This window comes from Rhinopithecus roxellana, chromosome 9 (genome assembly GCF_007565055.1).
Source record: "Rhinopithecus roxellana isolate Shanxi Qingling chromosome 9, ASM756505v1, whole genome shotgun sequence".
Classification (NCBI taxonomy): domain Eukaryota; kingdom Metazoa; phylum Chordata; class Mammalia; order Primates; family Cercopithecidae; genus Rhinopithecus; species Rhinopithecus roxellana.
The window spans coordinates 40,090,714-40,111,612 of record NC_044557.1 but is presented as its reverse complement, the minus strand read 5'-3'; the positions used below and the strand labels follow the sequence as shown (position 1 = coordinate 40,111,612).

Sequence of the window (20,899 nt, the reverse complement as noted above, 5' to 3'; positions counted from 1 at the left end):
ACAAAACCCTGTTTTATGACCCAGCTATATCAGTTTGGGCAGAATGTTTAACTTCTTCAACCCATTTTTTCCCCTAGGGAAAAGCACATTACCTACCTGACACAGTTACTGGCAGTTACACAGTGGTAGGGGTTTTCTTTCTTGTGATCCCAAAGTCAAGCAACAAATATTATATGACAATGAGGTAATATTTAAATAATTTGTAGTCTCTGAAATTTAAAGCTTTTTGAAAGGTGTCACAGAGGTCATCTAAATTCAATGTCTCCTTTAAGTTAAGGTTAAATGATGTCCAAAGTCATAAAGATAGTGAGTGCAAAGGCTGGGACTCCCTGTCTACTGTTCAATACTCTCCTGTTTTGGTATTTTTGGTTTTATAAAATATTACGATCTTGGCTTCAAGTTAGTAGGTGTGTCAGTATAATCTTGGGCAAGTTATTTTATCTTTTTATGTCTCAGTTTACCTGTGAAACACAGATAGTAAGACATAATTCACAAGATTGTTGATTAAATAAATTAATACATATAGTTGGCCCTTAACATGGACATTAGGAGCCCTGACCCCCTGTGAAGTCAAAAATCTGTGTATAATTTTGGACTCCCCAAACTTAACTTTTAATAGCCTACTGTTGACCTAAAGCCTTACCAATAATGTAAACAGTTAATTAACATATATTTTGTACACTGTATGTATTATACATAGTATTCGTAAAATAAAGGAACCTAGAGAAAAAAACTTACTAAGTAAATCATACGGAAAATACATTTACAGTACTGTATTTATTAATAAGGTAGGTTTTTTTTTGAGATGGAGTCTCACTCTGTTGCCCAGGTTGGAATGCAGTGGCATGATCTCGGCTCACTGCAACCTCCACCTCCCGGGTTCAAGCAATTCTCTTGCCTCAGCCCCGAGTAGCTGGGACGACAGGCATGCACCACCTCACCTGGTTAATTTTGTATTTTTAGTAGAGACGGGGTTTTTCCATGTTGGTCAGGCTGGTTGCGAACTCCCGACCTCAAGTGATCGGCCCACCTCGGCCTCCCAAACTGCTGGGATTACAGGCATGAGCCACCGTGCCCGGCCTATAATTTTTTTTAAGAGCCTGGGTCTCACTCTGTTGCCCCAGCTGGAATGCAGTGGTGCACTCCAGCACCACTGCAGCCTGCAACTTCTGGGCTCAGGTCATCCTCCCATCTCAGCCTGAGTAGCTGGGACTATAGGCACACACCACCATGCCTGGCTAATTTTTAAATTTTTTCTTTAGATGGAGTCTCATTTTGTTGCCCAGACTGGAGTGCAGTGGCATGATCTCAGCTCACTGCAACCTCTGCCTCCTGGGTTCAAGTGAGTCTCCTGTCTCAGCCTCCGTAGCTGCGACCACAGGTGCGTGCCACCACGCCCAGCTAATTTTTGTATTTTTAGTAGACGGGGTTTCGCCATGTTGGCCAGGCTGGTGTCAAACTCCCGACCTCAGGTGACCTGTCCACCTCAGCCTCCCAAAGTGCTGGGATTACAGGCATAAGCCACTGTGCCTGGTCAATTTTTAAATTTTTTTCTAGAGACCAGGTTGGTCTCAAACTCCTGGCCTCAAGTGATCCTCCTGCCTCTAACTCCCAAATTGCTAGAATTATGGGCATGAACCACCGTGCCCAGGCAAATTTTAACTTTTTACAACAGATCTGTGCATATTTTATAGTAGTAAATGATAAAACAAACTAGTATCTACATATGTTTGATGTATTCAAGACATTCTTTTTTGTTTTTTGAGGCGGAGTCTCGCTCTGTCGCCCAGGCTGGAGTGCAGTGGCCGGATCTCGGCTCACGCCATTTTCCTGCCTCAGCCTCCCGAGTAGCTGGGACTACAGGCGCCCGCCACCTCGTCCGGCTAGTTTTTTGCATTTTTTAGTAGAGACGGGGTTTCACTGTGTTAGCCAGAATGGTCTCAATCTCCTGACCTCGTGATCCGCCCATCTCGGCCTCCCAAAGTGCTGGGATTACAGGCTTGAGCCACCGCGCCCGGCTGGCATTCTTAACTTTTAAATTATTTCAATGTATCTAGGCTACAGGGGATTCATCTGCATTTTTTTTTTAATTGTCACAAATCTCCAGAACATTTTCCAATGTATTTACTGAAAAAAATTTGGGTGTACATGGACTCATGCAGTTCAAACTTGTATTGTCCAAGTGTCAACTGTAGGAAGCATTTACACCAGTATGTAATACAAAGTATATGCTTAATATATGCTAGCTATTATATCATTTCATATTAAATTATTAATTATATATTAAACCTCAGTAAGATAGGACTGTAGCAAAATCGAAACATTTACTGAATAAACTGGACATAAAATAGTTCTCTTCCATTGATGGCTAATTACCTCTCATTCCTGTTAAGGCAAACTGAATGGTATTTCCTCCAACCCCACAGAATGCATCTACTACAACATCACACTTGAAGGACTGACTAACACGGCCAGCAATGTGTTCAGCAATCTTCTCGGGTGTAACTGAAAACCAGCCCTCTGCAAAGGAAGAATATTTGTGTTAACTTGTTCAATTTCAAGAAGCCAAGGCAAGCATAAACTTAGCAAACATAACTATATCTTACATACTTTTAAAAAGCTTAGTTTCCCTTTTTAAAAAATTATAAATTACCCAGTTTTAAAGAAAAAAAATTCAAAGTTTGTTACAAAAAGCAGTACCATTCCCAATTTCCACAGAAATGACCTCATTCTTAACCTAATTTTCTTGTAATACTGTATACCTCCATCTTTGCAATAACTGAATTACAATTTTGATGTTTCTGTTTGAGGCTTTAACTACTGACTCCTGTGGAAAATAGAGAACTAGCTGCTCTAATTGGCTAGCTCCCCACACTCCACTGAGTTTCCCAATAATTTCACTCCTAAGGTTGAAGCAATAGCCTGGATTTGTATTGGACACTCCAGAAGAAACTGAAGTTTTCTTTTTTTTTTTGGAGACAGTGTCTTGCTCTGTTGTCCAGGTTGGAGTGCAACGGCATGCCTGATCTTGGCTCACTGCAACTTCTGCCTCCTGGCTTCAAGTGATTCTCACACCTCAGCCTCCTGAGTAGTTGGGACTACAGGCACAAGCGACCACACTCAGCCAATTATTGTACTTTTAGGAGAAATGGGGTTTTGCCATGTTAGCCAGGCTGGTCTTGAACTCCTAGCCTCAAGTGATGTGCCTGCCTCAGTCTCCCAAAGTGCTGGGATTACAGGTGTGAGCCACCATGCCTGGCCAAAACTGCATGTTTTTAAAGGGTCAGAAAAAGCAGGAGCTGATAGCAAAAGGCCACAGGGCTGCAGAAGTATAGGAGGAATAGCAGAGCCCTCATTATTTTCAGAAATGAGGTCCTGTGTCCATTCTAGAGGAAACAGAATACTGACCTCCTTCTTTCCTAGTAGGAAAAATTCACATTTTTCAGAAAGACATTTATCTGAACAAAATGATGTGCTGGGCTGGGTGTGGTGGATTACTTGAGCCCAGGAGTTTGAGAGCAGCCTCGGCAACATGGCAAAACCCTGTCTCTACAAAAAATTAGCCAAGCATGATAGTGCTTGCTTGTAATCCCAGCTACTTAGGAGGCTGAGGCATGAGGATTGCTTTAGCCTGGGAGGTGGAGGTTGCAGTGAACTGAGATTGTGCCACTGTATTCCAGCCTGGGTGACAGAGTGAGACCCTGTCTCAAAAATAAATAAATAAAAAAATAAAAATAAAAATAAAAGAAAAAGAAAAAGAAAAAGAAAAAAATAATGTGTGTGTGTTAATTTTCCTGTTGCCTCCCCTTACCAAAACTTTAAATGGCTCTTCGATACTGGAAAAATAAGAACATACACTTTTATATAATTGCAAGTGTTTTCCACTCTTATTTCTCCTTACAAATTCCTATGTACTTCTTCCAATACACAGCATTTTGCAAATTGTTTTAAAAGGGTCGGAGAACCCCTGAAATTCCATCACAGATTAAGAACTTCTGATTTTGATAGTTAATAAAAACCAATATTTAGGTAACCCCAACATGAAAATGAGCATCAGTCTGCAAGACTGAGTTAAGTAAGTTGTTGCAGATCACGGCAGGAAAGCTGGAGAAAGAATTCAAAATTTGCAAAGTTAATTAATTAAATTGTATCTTTCTGCACTAGCTATTTCTTGATCAGGTTTTCCATTTAATAACTTATCAATCGCTTTTGCTACCTATCCTAAGGTGCTACAAATACAGATTAAACCCAAATCTGAAGTTTTAAAAATACACACACATATATATATACCCAAATTGAAGGACATTCTATAAAATAAATGGCCATTGATCCTTTGAAAAATGTTAGTCATGAAAGACAAAAAAGGCTAAGGAAAGATTCCAGATTAAAGGAAACTAAAGAACATGAAAAATAAATGCAATAAATGATCCTATACTGGAAGGAAAAAAAATATGATAAAGGACAAGATTAGGACAATTGATGAAAAGAAAGTATAAACTGTAGATTATAATAGTGGAACAATGTTAAATTGATAATTTACTGTTTTAAACAACAATATACTTGTTCTTAGGAAATATACGCTAAAGTATTAAGGAGTATGGGCATGATGTGTGTTAAGTACTGATCAGAAAAAGATACACACACATACATATGGAGACAGAATGAGAAAGTAAATGGGGCAAAATGTTGAAAATAGCTGAATCTGGGAAAGGGGATATGAACATTCCCTGTATTAATCTTACAACTTTCTGTAAATTTGAAATGGTTTCAAAATAAAGCTAAAAAATACATATATACTTTACCTCTGTCCAACTTAATCCCATCATCAAAACGGGAGAAGAGCCTGTACCTCTGGGCCCAGTATTTTGCCAGCTCAGGCACAGCAGCTATTTCAGGAGGCAGACCATTCACCTTTTTCTTCTTCTTCTTGTTCTTCTTCTTTTTAACTTCAGCTAAAATAAAATATAAAGAATACAGATGCTAAGAAAAAATTAGTATCACAGGTGAGTTTATCTAAAAATGAAGCCACACCAAATAATTACAAGCAGAAGATGTATATAACGACACACCCAGAGAAACAGGAAAGCCTGATGGAAACACCACTGGCTTCAATCACCGCCAGCACTTTGCTACTTACTGGCTTTGTAAGCTTGGAAAAGTAACCGAGGCTCTTTAAGCTCCAATTATTAATTTCTATAAAAGGAATGAATGGGCAGAGCGTGGTGGCTCACATCTGTAATCCCAGCACTTTGGGAGGCCGAGGCAGGTGGATCACCTGAGGTCAGGAGTTCGAGACCAGCCTGGCCAACATGGTGAAACCCCATCTCTACTAAAAATACAACAATTTTGTGGGCGTGGTGGTGGGCGTCTAATCCCAGTTACTTGGGGGGCTGAGGCAGGAGAATCGCTTGAACCCAGGAGGTGGAGTTTGCAGTGAGCCAAGATCGCGGCACTGCACTCCAGCCTAGGCGACAAGAACAAAACTCAGTCTTAAAAAAGAAAAAAAAAGAGTGATGGGGCTGGATGCAGTGGCTCACGCCTGTAATCCCAGCACTTCAGGAGGCTGAAGCAGGTGGATCACCTGAGGTCAGGAGTTGGAGATCAGCCTGACCAACATGGTGAAACCCTGTCTCTACTAAAAAAAAAGACAAAAATTAGCCTGGCATGGTGGCAGGCGCCTGTAATCCCAGCTACTTGGGAGGCTGAGGCAGAAGAATCGCTTGAACCTGGGAGGCGGATATTGCAGTGAGCTGAGAATGCGCCACTGCACTCCAGCCTGGGTGACAGAACAAGACTGTCTCCAAAAAAAAAAGAAAAAAGAATGAATGAGTTAGTGAGTGGTATTTTACTAACTTAATTCACAGCAATGATAGGAAATATGTAGAAATACTGCTATAGACATAAAAGTTATTACTTCTGTTAGCCAAGATACTGCTTTATGTGGTGAATTATAGAAATCTAAACATTTCCTTTCTATCAAGGACTAGATTAGGCTCTAGCTCTCAGCCACATCAAAGTCACCTGGCATCTGAGAACCTGAAACAAGGGTCACCAGCTCCATTCCATAGAAAAGAATCTCATTCATTCAGAGGCTGATTTTTTTCCTTAATTAATTTTTATCAGTTTGGTTATTTGGTTTCAGTCCTCAGCAAATCAGAAGCAACAACATAGACAGATGAGACTTTTGTCAGAGTTAAGTATAAAAACAAGAGGCGATGGCTAACCAAGAATAAGACTCCATTACACACTCAAATGGTCCTCAAGGATTGGGCTATGTCCTAATACATTTATCTTATCATTGTAAATAGTAAAAAGTGTCATCATGAGTCAGTAAGGTCAGATCTTCCCATCCCCAAAAAAGTGTCACCAATAGCAAAGTACGGTGATTATTTCTCAACAGGGAGTATAATGACATTGTGGGTGGAATAATTCTTTGTTGTGCAAGACCATCTCGTACATGACTTAACATTAAGTAACAGAGTACTAAAGCCAGAATTTCTAATGTCACTCTAACAACCAGCATCTTCCAAATGCCCCTATGAAGGTGGTACTACCCCAGGTAAGAACAACCAGCATCATGAGAACTGGTGTTTATGGAAGTGGGGTAGTGCAGGAACATGGGACTTAGCAACCGGAGAAGGTGGTAATGAGTCCTAGCTATGCCACTTACTTGGGTTAATTTTTATATTTCTCTCAGCTTTTCTTTCTGTATTTCCAGAAGGGAAAATAATTCCACCTACTTCCTTGGGCTACCTTACAGATTAAAGGAGAATAAGGCACATAAAAGCATTTCAGAAACCTACAAATGTCATATGAACATCAGTTATTATAACATTGACAATAAAGGAAATGTAAACTACTGTAGGTATGCTGTTTAGAATGCAAAGAAATAAGTGATAGAAAGATCAGAGATATACATGCACCCACACTTGCACTAAGACAAAAAAAAAATCAAGACTCAAGTTATTTTCCATAGAAATAAATTAAGAAAAATGATGATCACAATAAATATGTTTCATAATACCATTATTAAACTATATAAGAGCTTTTGCTATAAAAATTCTAATACAAAAGTACATAAATTGAAGATGTTACTCAGTTCATTCATTAGAGCCAACTGCTCTGAATACTTTTTAAATTAATGTGCCATCGAAAACACATGACTATCATCAACCACACACACAAAATAAAAAAATATCAAAAGGAAACCAGTCCGAGCACGGTGGGAGCGTCTGTAATCCCAGCACTTTTGAAGGCCAAGGTGGGAGGATTGCTTGCAAGCAGCCTGAGCAATATAGTGAGACCCTGGATCTCTACAAAAAAAAATTAAAAAATTAGGCAGGCATGGTGGTATGTGTATGTATTCCCAGCTACTCAAGCTGAGGTGGGAGGACTGCTTGAGCCCTGGGGGTCAAGGCGTAGTGAGCTGTGATCGCACCACTGCACTCTACCCTGGGTGACAGAATGAGACCCTGTCTCCAAAAAAACAAAAAAAAAGGGAAGAAGTAAACCAAAGCTACACCACATGTGCAGAGGTCAAAGGATGGTCACCTTTAGCCCATGGAACTGAGTGGCAGCAGAGGCCAAGCTGAACTGCAGACAGTGGTCTGTAGGCACAATGCTCCCAACAGTCTTTCCTTTTCAACTTGATCATGTTCGCTCAGCCAAGAGTGAGGAGTGCTATGGGTGCTAAGTAATAGCCAGTTAGAACATGTACACTTAATATGCCTTCTCTCACTTAAAAATAAATAGCAGTGACTCCTTAGGTACAGAAGATTCACAAGTGAAAACTAAGAAAAAACATATTAATGAAAAAAAATTTATCTAAATTCATTAGCAAGTTGAAGCATATTTAGTGTTACCTTCAGTTTCTGCCTGGAAGGAATCTGGTACTTCCTGAATAACACAATCCTGCTCATCTGGAACAGTTGTTACCAAGATGTCTCCTTCACAGTTTTCTGTTTCAAGTTCACCAGCTGAAGATACGCTCTGACAATGTTCAGGTTCTGGATTACTAGTCTCCAGGAGGTCATCACCTTTTTTAACAGACATGTCTTGTTCCTCTGAATCACTACTTGTGGAAGTGTCGTGCACATTGTCATGAGAAGACGATTCTTGTGATGCTTCTCCATCCATTGGTTTGTTAACCCATGTGAGGAATTTTTCTACCTTAAATTTTAAGATGACACCATGAGCAGGAATTCCAGACTACACAGACTCTTCCTACCTTTTACCATCTGTGACTTGACTGACAAGTTGTGTCAAAATTATTGGCTTTGAAAAGTAGACTGCATCACACAAGCTAATAGTAATTCTGACCTAATCAGAATGTTATCTGGGCATGCAATGACCTTATTAAAGTTTTCTTTAAAAGGAAAAAAGTATCAGATTAAACACATCCTGCTATCAATAAACACTAAGAGGATAAAGCCAAACTGTCCCAGTGGCTTTTCCATAAGGATTCCTAACAATTTAACTGTGCTGTGTGCAACAGCTACATTACAAATGTACCTACTTACTACTGAATCATTAATTTTAGTTTTTCAAATTATATAGACTTTTCTGCAATGTTCAACTTGCAATCTATGTAAATATTACTTAGCATCAAAGATGAACCCTAAAAAGTTTTAGGGCCAATTTTTCTCTAAGAATAGAAGCAGTGTATCTTGGAAAAAATGAAAGTTGCCTTTTAATGCAACAGTAGAGCTAGTAAGATATGTCCTAGCAAGTGTTTGTTCTTTGAAATGTAAACAAGGCTCAGCATCAGATCATATACTTCTTTGCATCTTCTGTAACATGAATATTCTTCCGAGCTTGTCTTCATGACTTTTCTAAGAGGGAGGAAATTAGAATGGAAGTGGTGGACATGATGAGCAACAACCCAGAATCTTCCTCTAAGGGAATATGCCTATAAACAAATTAGGCATCTAAGTTAGACATAGCAGTCACATACCTTTTTTCCTCAGCAATGCCTAGCAGCTATGTTTCTGCACTCATCTATAGATGAATGCATGGGGGCTATTACATCCAACACATTATGGAAAGTCCTATGGCACTGACTGGACTAATACTAGGCAGTCTGTTTCAGATATAACTAGCACCACTAACGTATTTATTAAAATATCACCAGCAGCCAGTCAACCTGAAATGTAATACAAAATAAAACCAGTTATATATATGTAGCATATTTTACAAGTATGCTGAAGTTAGGGAGGACAATGTTTCTTGAGGGGAAACCAGAGTCATCTGACTAGCCTTAAAAACGAACAACAGAAACAGAGTCATCATGGAGTCTAAGATTACGGTCTACTGTCCCAAAGAGCTGCTGGAGATGTGACTAACATCAAGGTTCTGCTCATTAGAAAGTGTTTTTTATCTCTTTGAATAAAGAAGGGTAATTCATCACACAAAGCAATTTCCTAACTAATATTGTTTCCCAGGTACTTGGATGGCAGATATAGCAAAGTCCAAGAGAGGGAATATGAATATTTCAGGTAACAATGTGAAACAATAAATTGGACTTGTGTTTCATGCTATCAGGGTGAACTTGTTACAGGTATAAACTGACTGATCACTTCTGAAGAACTCAGAATTAAAGCTTGTAATATTAAGCTGTATCAGAATTTGGACTATTAGGATCCTATTGGTATGGTTTGGCTGTGTCTCCACCCAAATCTCATCTTGAATCATAGTTCCCATTAATCCCCACGTGTTGTGGGAGGAACCAGGTAGAGATGGTTGAATTATAGGGGCGGTTTCTCCCATCCTCTTCTTGTGATGGTGAGTTAGTTCTTATGAGATCTGATGGTTTTATAAGGTGCTTCCTCCTTTGCTGGGCACTCATTTCTCTCTCTAGCTGCCATGTGAAGAAGGAGTTGTTTGCTTCCCTTTCCACCACAACTGTAAGTTTCCTGAGGTCTCCCCAGCCCTGCAGAACTGTGAGTCAATTAAACCTCTTTCCTTCAAAAATTATCCACTCTTAGGTATATCTTTATTAGCAGCCCGAGAACAGACTAAAACACATACTTAGCTTGAAACAGAAGATAAACTGCTCCTTGTTCTTGTCTGTTACTACATAGGCAAGGCTGTGTTTCTGTTTTTTGAGATGGAGTCTTACTCTGTCAGCCAGGCTGGAGGGCAATGGCGCGATCTCAGCTCACTACAACCTCCGCCTCCCAGGTTCAAGTGATTATCCTGCCTAGCCTCCCGAGTAGCTGGGATTACAGGCGCTTGCCACCACGCCTGGCTAATTTTTGTATTTTTAGTAGAGATGGGGTTTCACCATGTTGGCCAGGCTGGTCTCGAACTCCTGACCTCAGGTGATTCATCCACCTCGGCCTCCCTAAGTGCTGGGATTACAGGTGTGAGTCACCATGCCCGGCCAAGGTTGTGTGTTTTTGTTTGTCTGAGATGGAGTTTTGCTCTTGTTGCCCAGGCTAGAGTACAATGGCGCCACCTCAGCTCACCACAACCTCCGCCTCCCGGGTTCAGGCGATTCTCCTGCCTCAGCTTCCCAAGTAGCTGGGATTATAGGCAAGCGCCACCATGCTGGCTAATTTTGTATTTTTAGTAGAGACGGGGTTTCTCCACATTGGTCAGGCTTGTCTGGTACTCCTGACCTCAGGTGATCCCCCCACCTCAGCCTCCCAAAGTGTGGGATTATAGGCGTGAGTCCCCCATGCCCAGCGGCTGCTTTTTTTAAAATCATGTCAGACACTACTACTTTGTAGCTTTCAAACACTTCCTTTTCACCCCACCTCAACTTGCCTTTTTGCAGATTTAGTTTACATAATATAGGTCTTCAAGAAGCAAGTCAAAAAAAAAAAAATTCTGTACCTTGATACCTGCGTAGAAACACGCTTCCTACTTGAATACAACAATTTTAAGAGGTCAAACTTACAAAACATGATTCTATCTACAAGCATACAACAAAATTTATACATACCTTACTCAGAGTTTTGCTTTTCTTGAAAAATGGTTTTTCTGATTCTTTGGTAAAGAAGATGTGTTTGTTTTTCATCTTTACTTGTCTGCGCATGTCCAGGTACTTAGACTTTTGCTGCATATTCTTCTCTAAATATCTGACCTGCCGATGACTGAAATTTGGAATTCCACCATATCTGTGACCAGATCAAAACAAGTGATTCACACCTTAAATTCCAGGATTATATTTCCTTATAGGAAAAGAGAATGAAACTAACACTTTCACTTATTTTTACACCATTTTAATTCTCTTTTTAAAATTATGAAAATGAGAAAATCAAGTTCTACTTGCAGAAGAGTTGATGGTCTTTTACGTTAATTCTAAAGCAAATGTGTAACATTAAAGTTGGGAAGCGCAACGTATCTAATATAGAGCAGAAAGTGGAAATTACATAGTAGACTGCAATAAATAGTGTGTGTATATATACATATATAATATATATATATAACCCTATTCCCTTGTTAGCGAAATATAAATATTCTCAAGGTGGGGTGATGTCAAAGCTCTTTAACACATTTCTGGATGGGTTTGAATTATCTAAATCTGAGCTTACAAAAAAAGCAAACCCTTAGTATCTAATTAATTAGAGAATGTCTGATTTAACCATCTGAAATTTTCCAGTCCTAAAAGATATGTATCTGTTATGAAGCCCCTTTTGATTATAGTAAGCCTCAATTAACTCCCTCTCCTACAAACTGTTAGGGACTTAAGAATGTCACATACACTTTAGCATTTATAAAATCCAGAATACTTTGGGTTTAAATGTCAAGTCTTACTTTGTAGCCATATTATAAACTTCTTTTAATAAACAGGATATTTTATCCTTCTCTTTTAAGTAGAATTGGGTGCTCCAAATAGAAGAGTAGTTAAGTTAAATCTCAGGCAAGAAAAGAAATAGATCTCTACAAGAGTATACAACCAAAATCAACCCAAGGATTCCTCAATAAAACTACATGTGCATGGTAATAAATCCTGCCAGGAATTTAAGAACCTTTTTACATTGCTAAACTTTATGATCTTAGCCTTTAATGATTACATGAACTATTGATTATATGAACTATAATTGCCTTGAAATACCTAAGGGAGAAAAACTGATAATCTTTAGAAACTGTAAGAGTCAACATGTACTTCTGAACTAATTTGAATTCAATTCAATTTTGAGGCATTCCTCATGTCCCTTTCTTGCTGATTTCATAATGTGTAGGTACCTGTATTTTACAACTTATGAAATAGAAATAGATAAGTAGGACCTGAAATCTCAACCCTTAGAAACATCAAAGAACCCCGTCATGGTTTAGATTACTGGTGTAAGCTGTCTTCATCAGGCCTTACCTACTCAGTTTAGTCTTCACGTCATGTGCGATAAAATCTCTAGCTGTTCTAACACAATTACCTAATTATTCACACATGTTCCTTTATATTTAATGCTTGGGCATTTAATCCCAGAGACATCTTATGTCTTCTATACACAAATGTTCATAGCAGCTTTGTTGACTTTTGAAAATTCATTTTATTTTTTTATTTTCTGCCTTGCTATGTAGTTACCCAGGCTGGTCCTGACCTCTGGCTCCAGGCAATCTTCTCACCTCAGCTTCCCCAAGGGCTGGGATTACAGGTGTGAGCCACTGCACCTGCACTGTCACTTTATTTGTAATAGCAAAATGCCAGAAATAATCCAAATGCCCTTCAATTGTTGCATGGTTGAACAAATTTTGGTACATCCATACACTGGAATTCTATTCAGCAATAAGAAGGAATAAATGGACTGGGCATGGTGGCTCATGCCTGCAATCCCTGCACTCTAGGAGGCTGAGATGGGAGGATCACTTGAGGCCAAGAGTTTAAGACCAGCCTAGGTAACATATCAAGACCCTATCTCTATGAAAAAACTTAAAACAGCACTGCACTCCATCCTGTGTTACAGAGTGAGACCCTAAGGAAGGCAGGCAGGCAGGCAGACATAATAACCTGGAGGGACCTTCTAGGGTATTATGCTTAGATCTTAGGAAACAATTTACATGTTGTTAATTAGGACAACTGATAAAACACAATGCCCTCATTTACAGAATTAGCTAAATGTTTCTACCAACAAGTGTCCATGGTGCACTGTTGAGGGAGAAAAGCAAGCTGAAGAGTACCTATAATATGACCTAATTTTTCTGTTTTACACAAAGAGAAGCAAAATGTGTGTACATGGCCAGGTGCAGTGGCTCACGCCTGTAATCCCAGCACTTTGGGAGGCCGAGGTGGGCAGATCACCTGAGGTCAGGAGTTTGAGACCAGCCTGGCCAATATGGTGTAACCCCGTCTCTACCAAAAATACAAAAAAAAAAAAAAAAAAAAAAAAAAAAAAATTAGCTGGGCGTGGTGGCGCATGCCTGTAGTCCCAGCTACTTGGGGGATTGAGGCAGGAGAATCACTTGAACCCAGGAGGCGGAGGTTGCAGTGGGCAGAGATCGCGCCACTGCGCTGCAACCTGGGTGACAGAGTGAGACTGTCTCAAAAAACAAAACAAAACAAAACCAACAAACAAAAAATGTGTATACATGTACGTAGTCATAGCACACAACAATAAATTTGGAGGGACATATGCCAAACTGTTTTTTTGAGTCTCACTCTGTTACCCAGGCTGGAGTGCAGTGGCATTATCATGGCTCACAACACCCTCAACCTCCCAGACTCAAGTGATCCTCCCATCTCAGCCTCCCAAGGAGCTGGAAACACAGGCATACACCACTAAACCCAGCTAATTTTTAAATTTTTTGTAGAGACGGTGTCTCCCTATATTGCCCAGCCTCCCAAAGTGCCAAATTCTTTAAAACACTGCCTACATCTGAGAATGACTGGAAGCAAAATAGTTTTTACTTTTTACTTGTTATTTGGGTTGTTTTAATTTTACTCTTTCATAATAAAAAGAGGCTATTGCAGATTTCAACTTTTCATGGCATGTTTGCTATGGTCTTCACATGTACACACGTGAGATACTAGGTGAGAAGAGAACCATGCTTAGAAGTCACAAAAGCTGGGCCTAAATTCCCTCTCCAGTAAATAATGTGATCTTGACCAAGTCAAAGCCTCTGTGAGCTACAGTTGCTTTATCTATGAAATGGAGTAACAACACTGGATTGCTATAAAGGGCAACTGAGTTAAAGCATATGAACACATCAAATGTACAGGGATATCTCTACCACAATTCTAACAAGAAGTGTTTTAATTAATGATAACATCTCAACACATGATCATTTATTAGTCAGCTGAGTATCAGAGTGCTCTAAGATAGCTGAAGTGGTTAGGACTTCGGGAAAACAATAGCTTTTATGAATAATTACTTTTGTCCTGAGCCATACTTGAATCCTAGAAGGGAACCACTGTCATCAAAGTCTGAAGCTGGGTTTTCATCAATGTCCAGTTCATGGCTAAACAAATAAAGAAAAGGTAAACAGTGATCAGCCATTACTACCAGAGCCCACCAGTTCAGATAAATATAAAAAAGGCAATATAATCGACCCATGAAACTTCCCATCACCATAATCAGCCATAGTTCACAGATCCAGGAAACCAGAAAAAAGAATAATTAGAATTTTCCAAATGAGGTAAGTACCCAGTAGTGTTTGGATAAGTACTCCTGTCTTAATCCATGTCAAGTAATGATTTCTATTCCTGGGTATGGTACAAATATCATCTCTCAATTTTCCCGAAACAACACCAGTAAAAGCTGCAGCCTTAAATTAATCTCCCAAAGTGATTTCTCCAGAGGTTTCCCTTAAAAACAAACAAGGAAAGGTTTGGTAAGTATCAATCCAATCCAAAAAAATTTTAAAAGAAAAAAATATTAAAAAGAATAACGTTGTGATACAAGTGATGTTAGGTAACCCAGGAGAATCCACCTACCAGAGATCTTTTAGTAACCAGTGACTACCGCTGGCCATAATTCCAAGTAAAGGAAAATGGTGAGAAATAATTCTTACAAAGTTTGTCCTTAAAAATAAGTTATGCTCATTGAACACACATGATCTTTGCCTTCAGTAACTAGCAGGAACTGGGGAGTTAACAAGCAATGTCTACCATACAGAGTGAGCACAGTTAGAGGCACGCTTGTTTTTCCAGAAGCCATTTGGAGTACAAGTGTCTTACGTGGAGCACCTCATATCCTGTCAGAGAAATGAAGTGTCCAGCTAACTTCCAAGTTCAGTAATGATTCATCCTTTCCTTGCTACTTACAGCATTAGCATCTGACTACATCCCACCTTACATTATTCTCTACGTGTTTAATTATGTGTAGAAGTGGTATAAACCTCCAAGAAAAAAATGTAGGGATGAACACCAAAAAAAAAAAAAAAGAACTTTTATTTGGTTATAAAACACAAAAACAGAACTGCAGTTTGGGACATAAGCACAGAATGAGGTGGCCTCATGAAATGTCCAAAGAAAGGAAAAGGTTAGAGTTTCACTGAGGAAAGAGGTCACGCATGTTGTTTAGAAAGTTAGTTCACGGGCACTGGCAGCATCTTACAATAAACAGCTGGTGAGCTTTCATTAGGAGAGCCAGAGGTTGTTAGGTAGAACTTGTAATCTGAGAGTCATGGTTAGGCCTCTGCAGTTTTGAATTGGGCTTGTGAGACTGTGTCAGGCACATGTTCCTGTATAAACAGCTATCTGTTCTTGTGTGATGTTTTGGCTTGGAAAAATTTCTTGTGACAGTTCCTGTTATCAGGCAAATAGTGCATGAGAGTCTTTCATGGCCTTGCCTGGCGACATTTTACCAGTGTTTGACACAAGTGACTGTTTTGACTCTTACAACTTTCACAGTGGTAAACAGAAATTGCACTGCTTTGAGTAGGTGGTCTGGGCTCTGGCTTTAGAACTGCCATTGCTATGAAGACAATCTGAGCAAGAAAGATACTCACTCCTATTTGCCTCAGTGTTCCTATCTATGCAATGAGAGCATGACCTTGAGGTCTTTTTCAGCAATACAAATCTGGGATAAGATATATCCAGACTTTTGAGAAACATTAGAACTGGTGAGAGAGAGAGGATACGAATCTAATTATTAGTTAAAAGTTATGATTCATTGATAGCTACTGTCAGATATATTACATGCTAGCTCCTGTCCACCCAATGATCACAAAAAAGGCATCAATCCAATCTTATAGATGAGAAATTAAGAAATGTACTTAGGCTGGGTGTGGCTCACACCTGTAATCCCAGTGCTTTGGAAGGTCAAGGGAAGTGGATCACTTGAGGCCAGGAGTTTCACATCAGCCTGGGCAATACAGCGAGACCCTGCCTCTACAAAAAATTTTAAAAAACTAATCAGGAGTGGTGGCACACGCCTGGAGTCCCAGCTACTCAAGGCAGAAGGATCAACTGAGGTGAGGAGTTCAAGTTCAATTGAGCCGAGGAGTTCAAGATCATAGTGAGCTATGATCGTGCCATGTACTCCAGCCTGAGCAATAAAGCGAGACTGTGTCTTAAAAAAAAAAAAGAAGGAAATGTACTCAGAGTTTCTGAGTGGCAGAGTTTGGCTCTGACCACAGGTCTAGGTCCAAGGGCTCAGAATCTTACCAGTAGACCTTGCCTCTTCTTACATGATTACCAATGTTGTGAACATAACAATCATTTAATAACCACTTGCTTACGGATACAAATGCTTACTCTAACACACTCTGGTGAGAGACGTCTCATGCAACTTACCTCCTCTTCAGTTTGCTTGGCTTATGCTCAGGTGGATCTTCCTCACTTTCATCTCCATCAGTACCACTGGCATGTGGTCTGTCTTTGCTTGTGTTTGTTCCTGAAGACTTCTGTGAATCTAAAGAGGCAGAAATATTGCAGTAGGTTTTCCCCCTTGGTTTGACAACTTTTCTGCTATTTGCAAAGCCAATCAAAATATTTTAGCACCTTTTCTGCAATGAACTGTACATGTGCATCAAAGTACCAGGTCACATCTACCTGTTTGTGTGTCTATACGCAGAGTCTGAGCATTTTAAAAATCCTAACTATAAGGTTTGTTAAATTAAATTTAGCCTAAAGCTGTCCGTGTACACATTTTAAGCTCAGCTTAAAGGTTTCTCCACACTTAGTGAACTGTAACCTAATTGGTTGTATAAAAAGACTATAACCTACTCTTGTACCAAGCACAGTTTTGGCTAATCACAGGCAGCCAACTGTTCAAATGGTGTTCAAGTAAGGCAAAAACTGGGCTGTAACCAATCTAGCTGTTTCTGTACCTCACTTCTGCCTTCTGTACATCATTTTTCTCTCTCTGTCTATAAATGTTATTCCAATCATGTGGCAACCCTGGAGTTGCTCTGAACCTATTCTGGTTCTGGGAGCTGCCTGATTCAAGAATCGTTCTTTGCTCAATTAAGTTCTATTAAACTTAATTTGTCTAAAGTTTTTAACAGGTTTTAAAATGTTCATGATCTAACTACTTAAAAAAAACAACAAACTAAAACTACTTCTTCATAGCTGCCCAAATCTACACAAATTAACCCACAAAGCTGCCTTTGTGTAGCTGTTAGCAGTCACATTCTTATGGAATTTTAATTGAAATGACTGTAAAGGGGGCATACTCACATTGATTAAGAAGAATTTCTCTTCATTTGCCTTTAATATAGTATGAAAGTAACATTAGTAATGAGAGTAACAAAGACAATACTATCTTTAAGAAGAGTTCTTTAACTTATGGTGACAAAAACTGAGGCACAAATCTGTCTTTGTTCTCTATCTTGTCAGACTGGAAGAAAGCGGGTAGCAGAGACCAGGAGGAAAAAGATGTCTGCAGGGTAGACAGTGGGAAGCTTTCACTCTTTCAGAAAAGCACCAACCACAAAGAGTAGAAAACATACTTACATAGAAGCATAACCTATACCTTAAATTTTGAACTCACGGGAGGATCTAAAACAAATCAAAATCTAAAACCCTCATATTCATCCTGATGGCAGACAAACTGGAGTTATTACAGTAGTGGACAATCTATAAACATAAGTAAGGGAACAGGCAACAGAAGGCAGAGACTGTGAGAATTACTGTGTTTGGCAAAGAAAAAAGCGGGCAGATGAGGGAGGAGAACCAAAGAGGGTAAATGAGACAGTAAGTCAGAGGCCAAAACAATGCCCAATATGTATATTATAAATTTTATGGTCAAAATATGTACAGAAAGGTCTCAGGAGAGTATAGAAGAGTATCAGAATATTAATATAAAATCTTCAGATAAAAAAGGATGGCTGTGCATGGTGGCTCATGCCTATGCACTTTGGGAGGCTGAGGCGGGAGGATCACTTGAGGTCAGGAGTTTGAGACCAGACTGGCCAACACAGTGAAACCCTGTATCTACTAAAAATACAAAAAAAAAAAACACACAATTAACTGGAAGTGGTGGCACACATCTGTAGTCCCAGCTACTCGGGAGGCTGAGGCTGGAGAACTGCTTGAGCCCGGAGGTGGACCCTGCAGTGAGCTGAGATCGTGCCACCACACTCCAGCCTGGGCGACAGAGTAAGACTCCATCTCAAAAAAAAAAAAAAAAAAAAAAAAAAAAGGTGAAAATGTATCACCTAAATAGAAAGGAATGAGAATATTATAGTGAGGTAGGTTCCACTATAAGAATCTAAGAATACAGAGAAAAAAGCAAGTTGGCAGAGCTCTTTAGAAACTCTCAGCTGGATGAAGTATTATCAGCAATCTGAGATAAGCAAAGCAAATCTGATGGTTAAGTAAAAGGTCAAAACCATTTGACAAAGGAGTAAGGCTGAGAAGAAAGTTCCTCTATACTAGATGTCCTCAGCATGTAACATCAGGATGCCAAAACTTCAGGATATGCAGATGTCAACAGAAATTCCCTCCTCTCCCATTTTCCTGGTGCTGTTAATTGGCAGAACCCTCTCCTTAGCAAGAACACTGATATGGTTTGGATGATTGTCCCCTCTAAACCTCATATTTAAATGTGATCCCTAATGTTGGAAGTGGGGTCTGGTGGGAAGTGTTTGGGTCATGGAGCAGATCCCTCATGAATGGCTTGGTGCCTCCCCATGGTAATGAGCTACTGCAATATCTGATTGCTAACCAGAGTCTGGGACATCCCCCCTCTCTCTTGCTGTCTCTCTTGCCATGTGGCATACCTATTCCGCTTTCACCTTCTGCCATAATTGCAAGGTTCCTGGGGCCCTCACCAGGAGTTGATGCTGAGGCTATGCTTCCTGTGCAGCCTGCAAAACTGTGAGCCAAAATAAACCTCTTTTCTTTATACATGCCTCAGTCTCAGGTATTCCTTTACAGCAACGCAAAGTAAACATTCTCATTCCACCCTACTCCGATTAACTCCTTTCAAAGCACTTCTCATTGGCATTCTCTAGTCCTGAGTGGCACCAGTTTGCACAACAAGCCTTTTTTTTTGTTTGATCAGTTATTCAGGAATCAACCAAGTTCCTTATCCTGGATATTTTATTTGAGAATCCTGAAATTATTCCAGTTATAAATTAATTCTGGGCCCCATTGAGATCTTTTTTCACAGCAAGACTTCGCTTGTCCTACATGAATTCCACATATGACTCATAAGACATTTGCCTAATGTCAAATGTACGTTCTCAATTGCTTTCTAACATGCCTCTTATAAACTCATTTGCTCTGAAAAACTAAAAGTTCCAAGCTCACTCTAAATTAGATTTCTCAAGAGATTCCACGTTTTCCTTCATTAGCCACCAAAGTACAAGAAGGAATGATATTTTTGAGAACTGTATGCAAATACTCTTATTAACAGAAAAGGGTAACAACTTGTGATATGAAAATAGAATGGATTAAATCATTTCATTATTATATGAAATGTAGTTGGTATTACTTAACTCTACAATAAAGGATTAGTAGTTATTTTGCTGAATGAATTCATTTTGCTAACCATTACATGGCAGAATAAATCTTGGTTAATCTTACCCTGAGCTGGTGGGTCTGTGCTTGTATTCCCTGGTGAGTTGCTTTCCTCATTGGTTCCTCCATTACATGGTTCACTTTGGCCGGAAGCAGGGCACTCTCTTCTGCTACTAACTTCACTTAGCTGTTGATGACAATCATGACTTGTAGAGGAATCTAATTGGCTCTGTTTTACATCCTCTGAATTCAGTTTTATGTTACTAATTCCATCAAGTATTTCACTACAATCCTTATCACTTGTACCAGAGCTGTCATTATCAACTGTAATAGGTGAAGATGGAAAAGATACTAAGTCAACTTTCAAGCATTTTTCATCTTTCTTGTTGTCAGCTTCTGTTTTAGATGTGTAAGTATCTGTATCACAGCTTTGCAAAGCATCAAAAGTCCAACCCTGAGCTTCCCAATACTGAAACTGTTCCAAATAATACCAATAAAGTTGACTATAATGTTGCTCCCATTCTTCCTTTGTATCAGGAAAGTTCCAAGGTTCAGAAGATAGTGCTTGATCTGGATGTTTTTCTTGCCAACTTTGCCACAATAGTCCTCCTCCATATTCATTCCAATACTTTTCCCATTTCTCTGTAATTTCTAGCTTTGGAGATAATGTATTTTCCACAGGAAGATTTTCTGTCTCAGTATCTTTTTTGCTTTGAAGTTCACATATTCTGGTGTTCTCATACTGTTCAATTGAAGATGGATCATCTGAAGCCAAAATGTGTTCTTCTTCATATTCTTTTCTCCAAGATTCTTGCATAATTTCATCTAAGTATTTCTTTTGATGTTTTTTCTTTTTCTTTTTTATTTTAACTTTATTTCTAGTATTCATAGATACCTACATCAGATAAATAATTTGAATATAAAATGCACTTCATGAACTATACAAGAAAGCAGAATCCAAGTCTATTTTGACATTAAATTAAACAAAATACTCTCAAAGTCCCACTATGGGCTTTCAGCTCCACAAACAAGTGACATACTGTCTAAGTT

General features: G+C 39.3%; 1 protein-coding gene across 3 annotated transcripts in view; it reads right to left on the bottom strand.

Moving 5' to 3' along the window:
* TGS1 (trimethylguanosine synthase 1) overlaps positions 1-20,899 on the bottom strand; it is a 50,600-nt gene that overhangs the window by 16,432 nt on the left and 13,269 nt on the right. For all 3 annotated transcript variants that reach the window (XM_010362551.1, XM_030937777.1, XM_030937776.1), the window contains 7 exons: positions 19,916-20,744; positions 16,679-16,796; positions 14,314-14,400; positions 10,946-11,120; positions 7,863-8,169; positions 4,803-4,952; positions 2,377-2,520 (listed from right to left, as the gene is read on the bottom strand). In XM_010362551.1, coding sequence (XP_010360853.1) covers positions 2,377-2,520; positions 4,803-4,952; positions 7,863-8,169; positions 10,946-11,120; positions 14,314-14,400; positions 16,679-16,796; positions 19,916-20,744 — 1,810 coding nt within the window. The remainder of the gene's footprint in view (positions 1-2,376; positions 2,521-4,802; positions 4,953-7,862; positions 8,170-10,945; positions 11,121-14,313; positions 14,401-16,678; positions 16,797-19,915; positions 20,745-20,899) is intronic.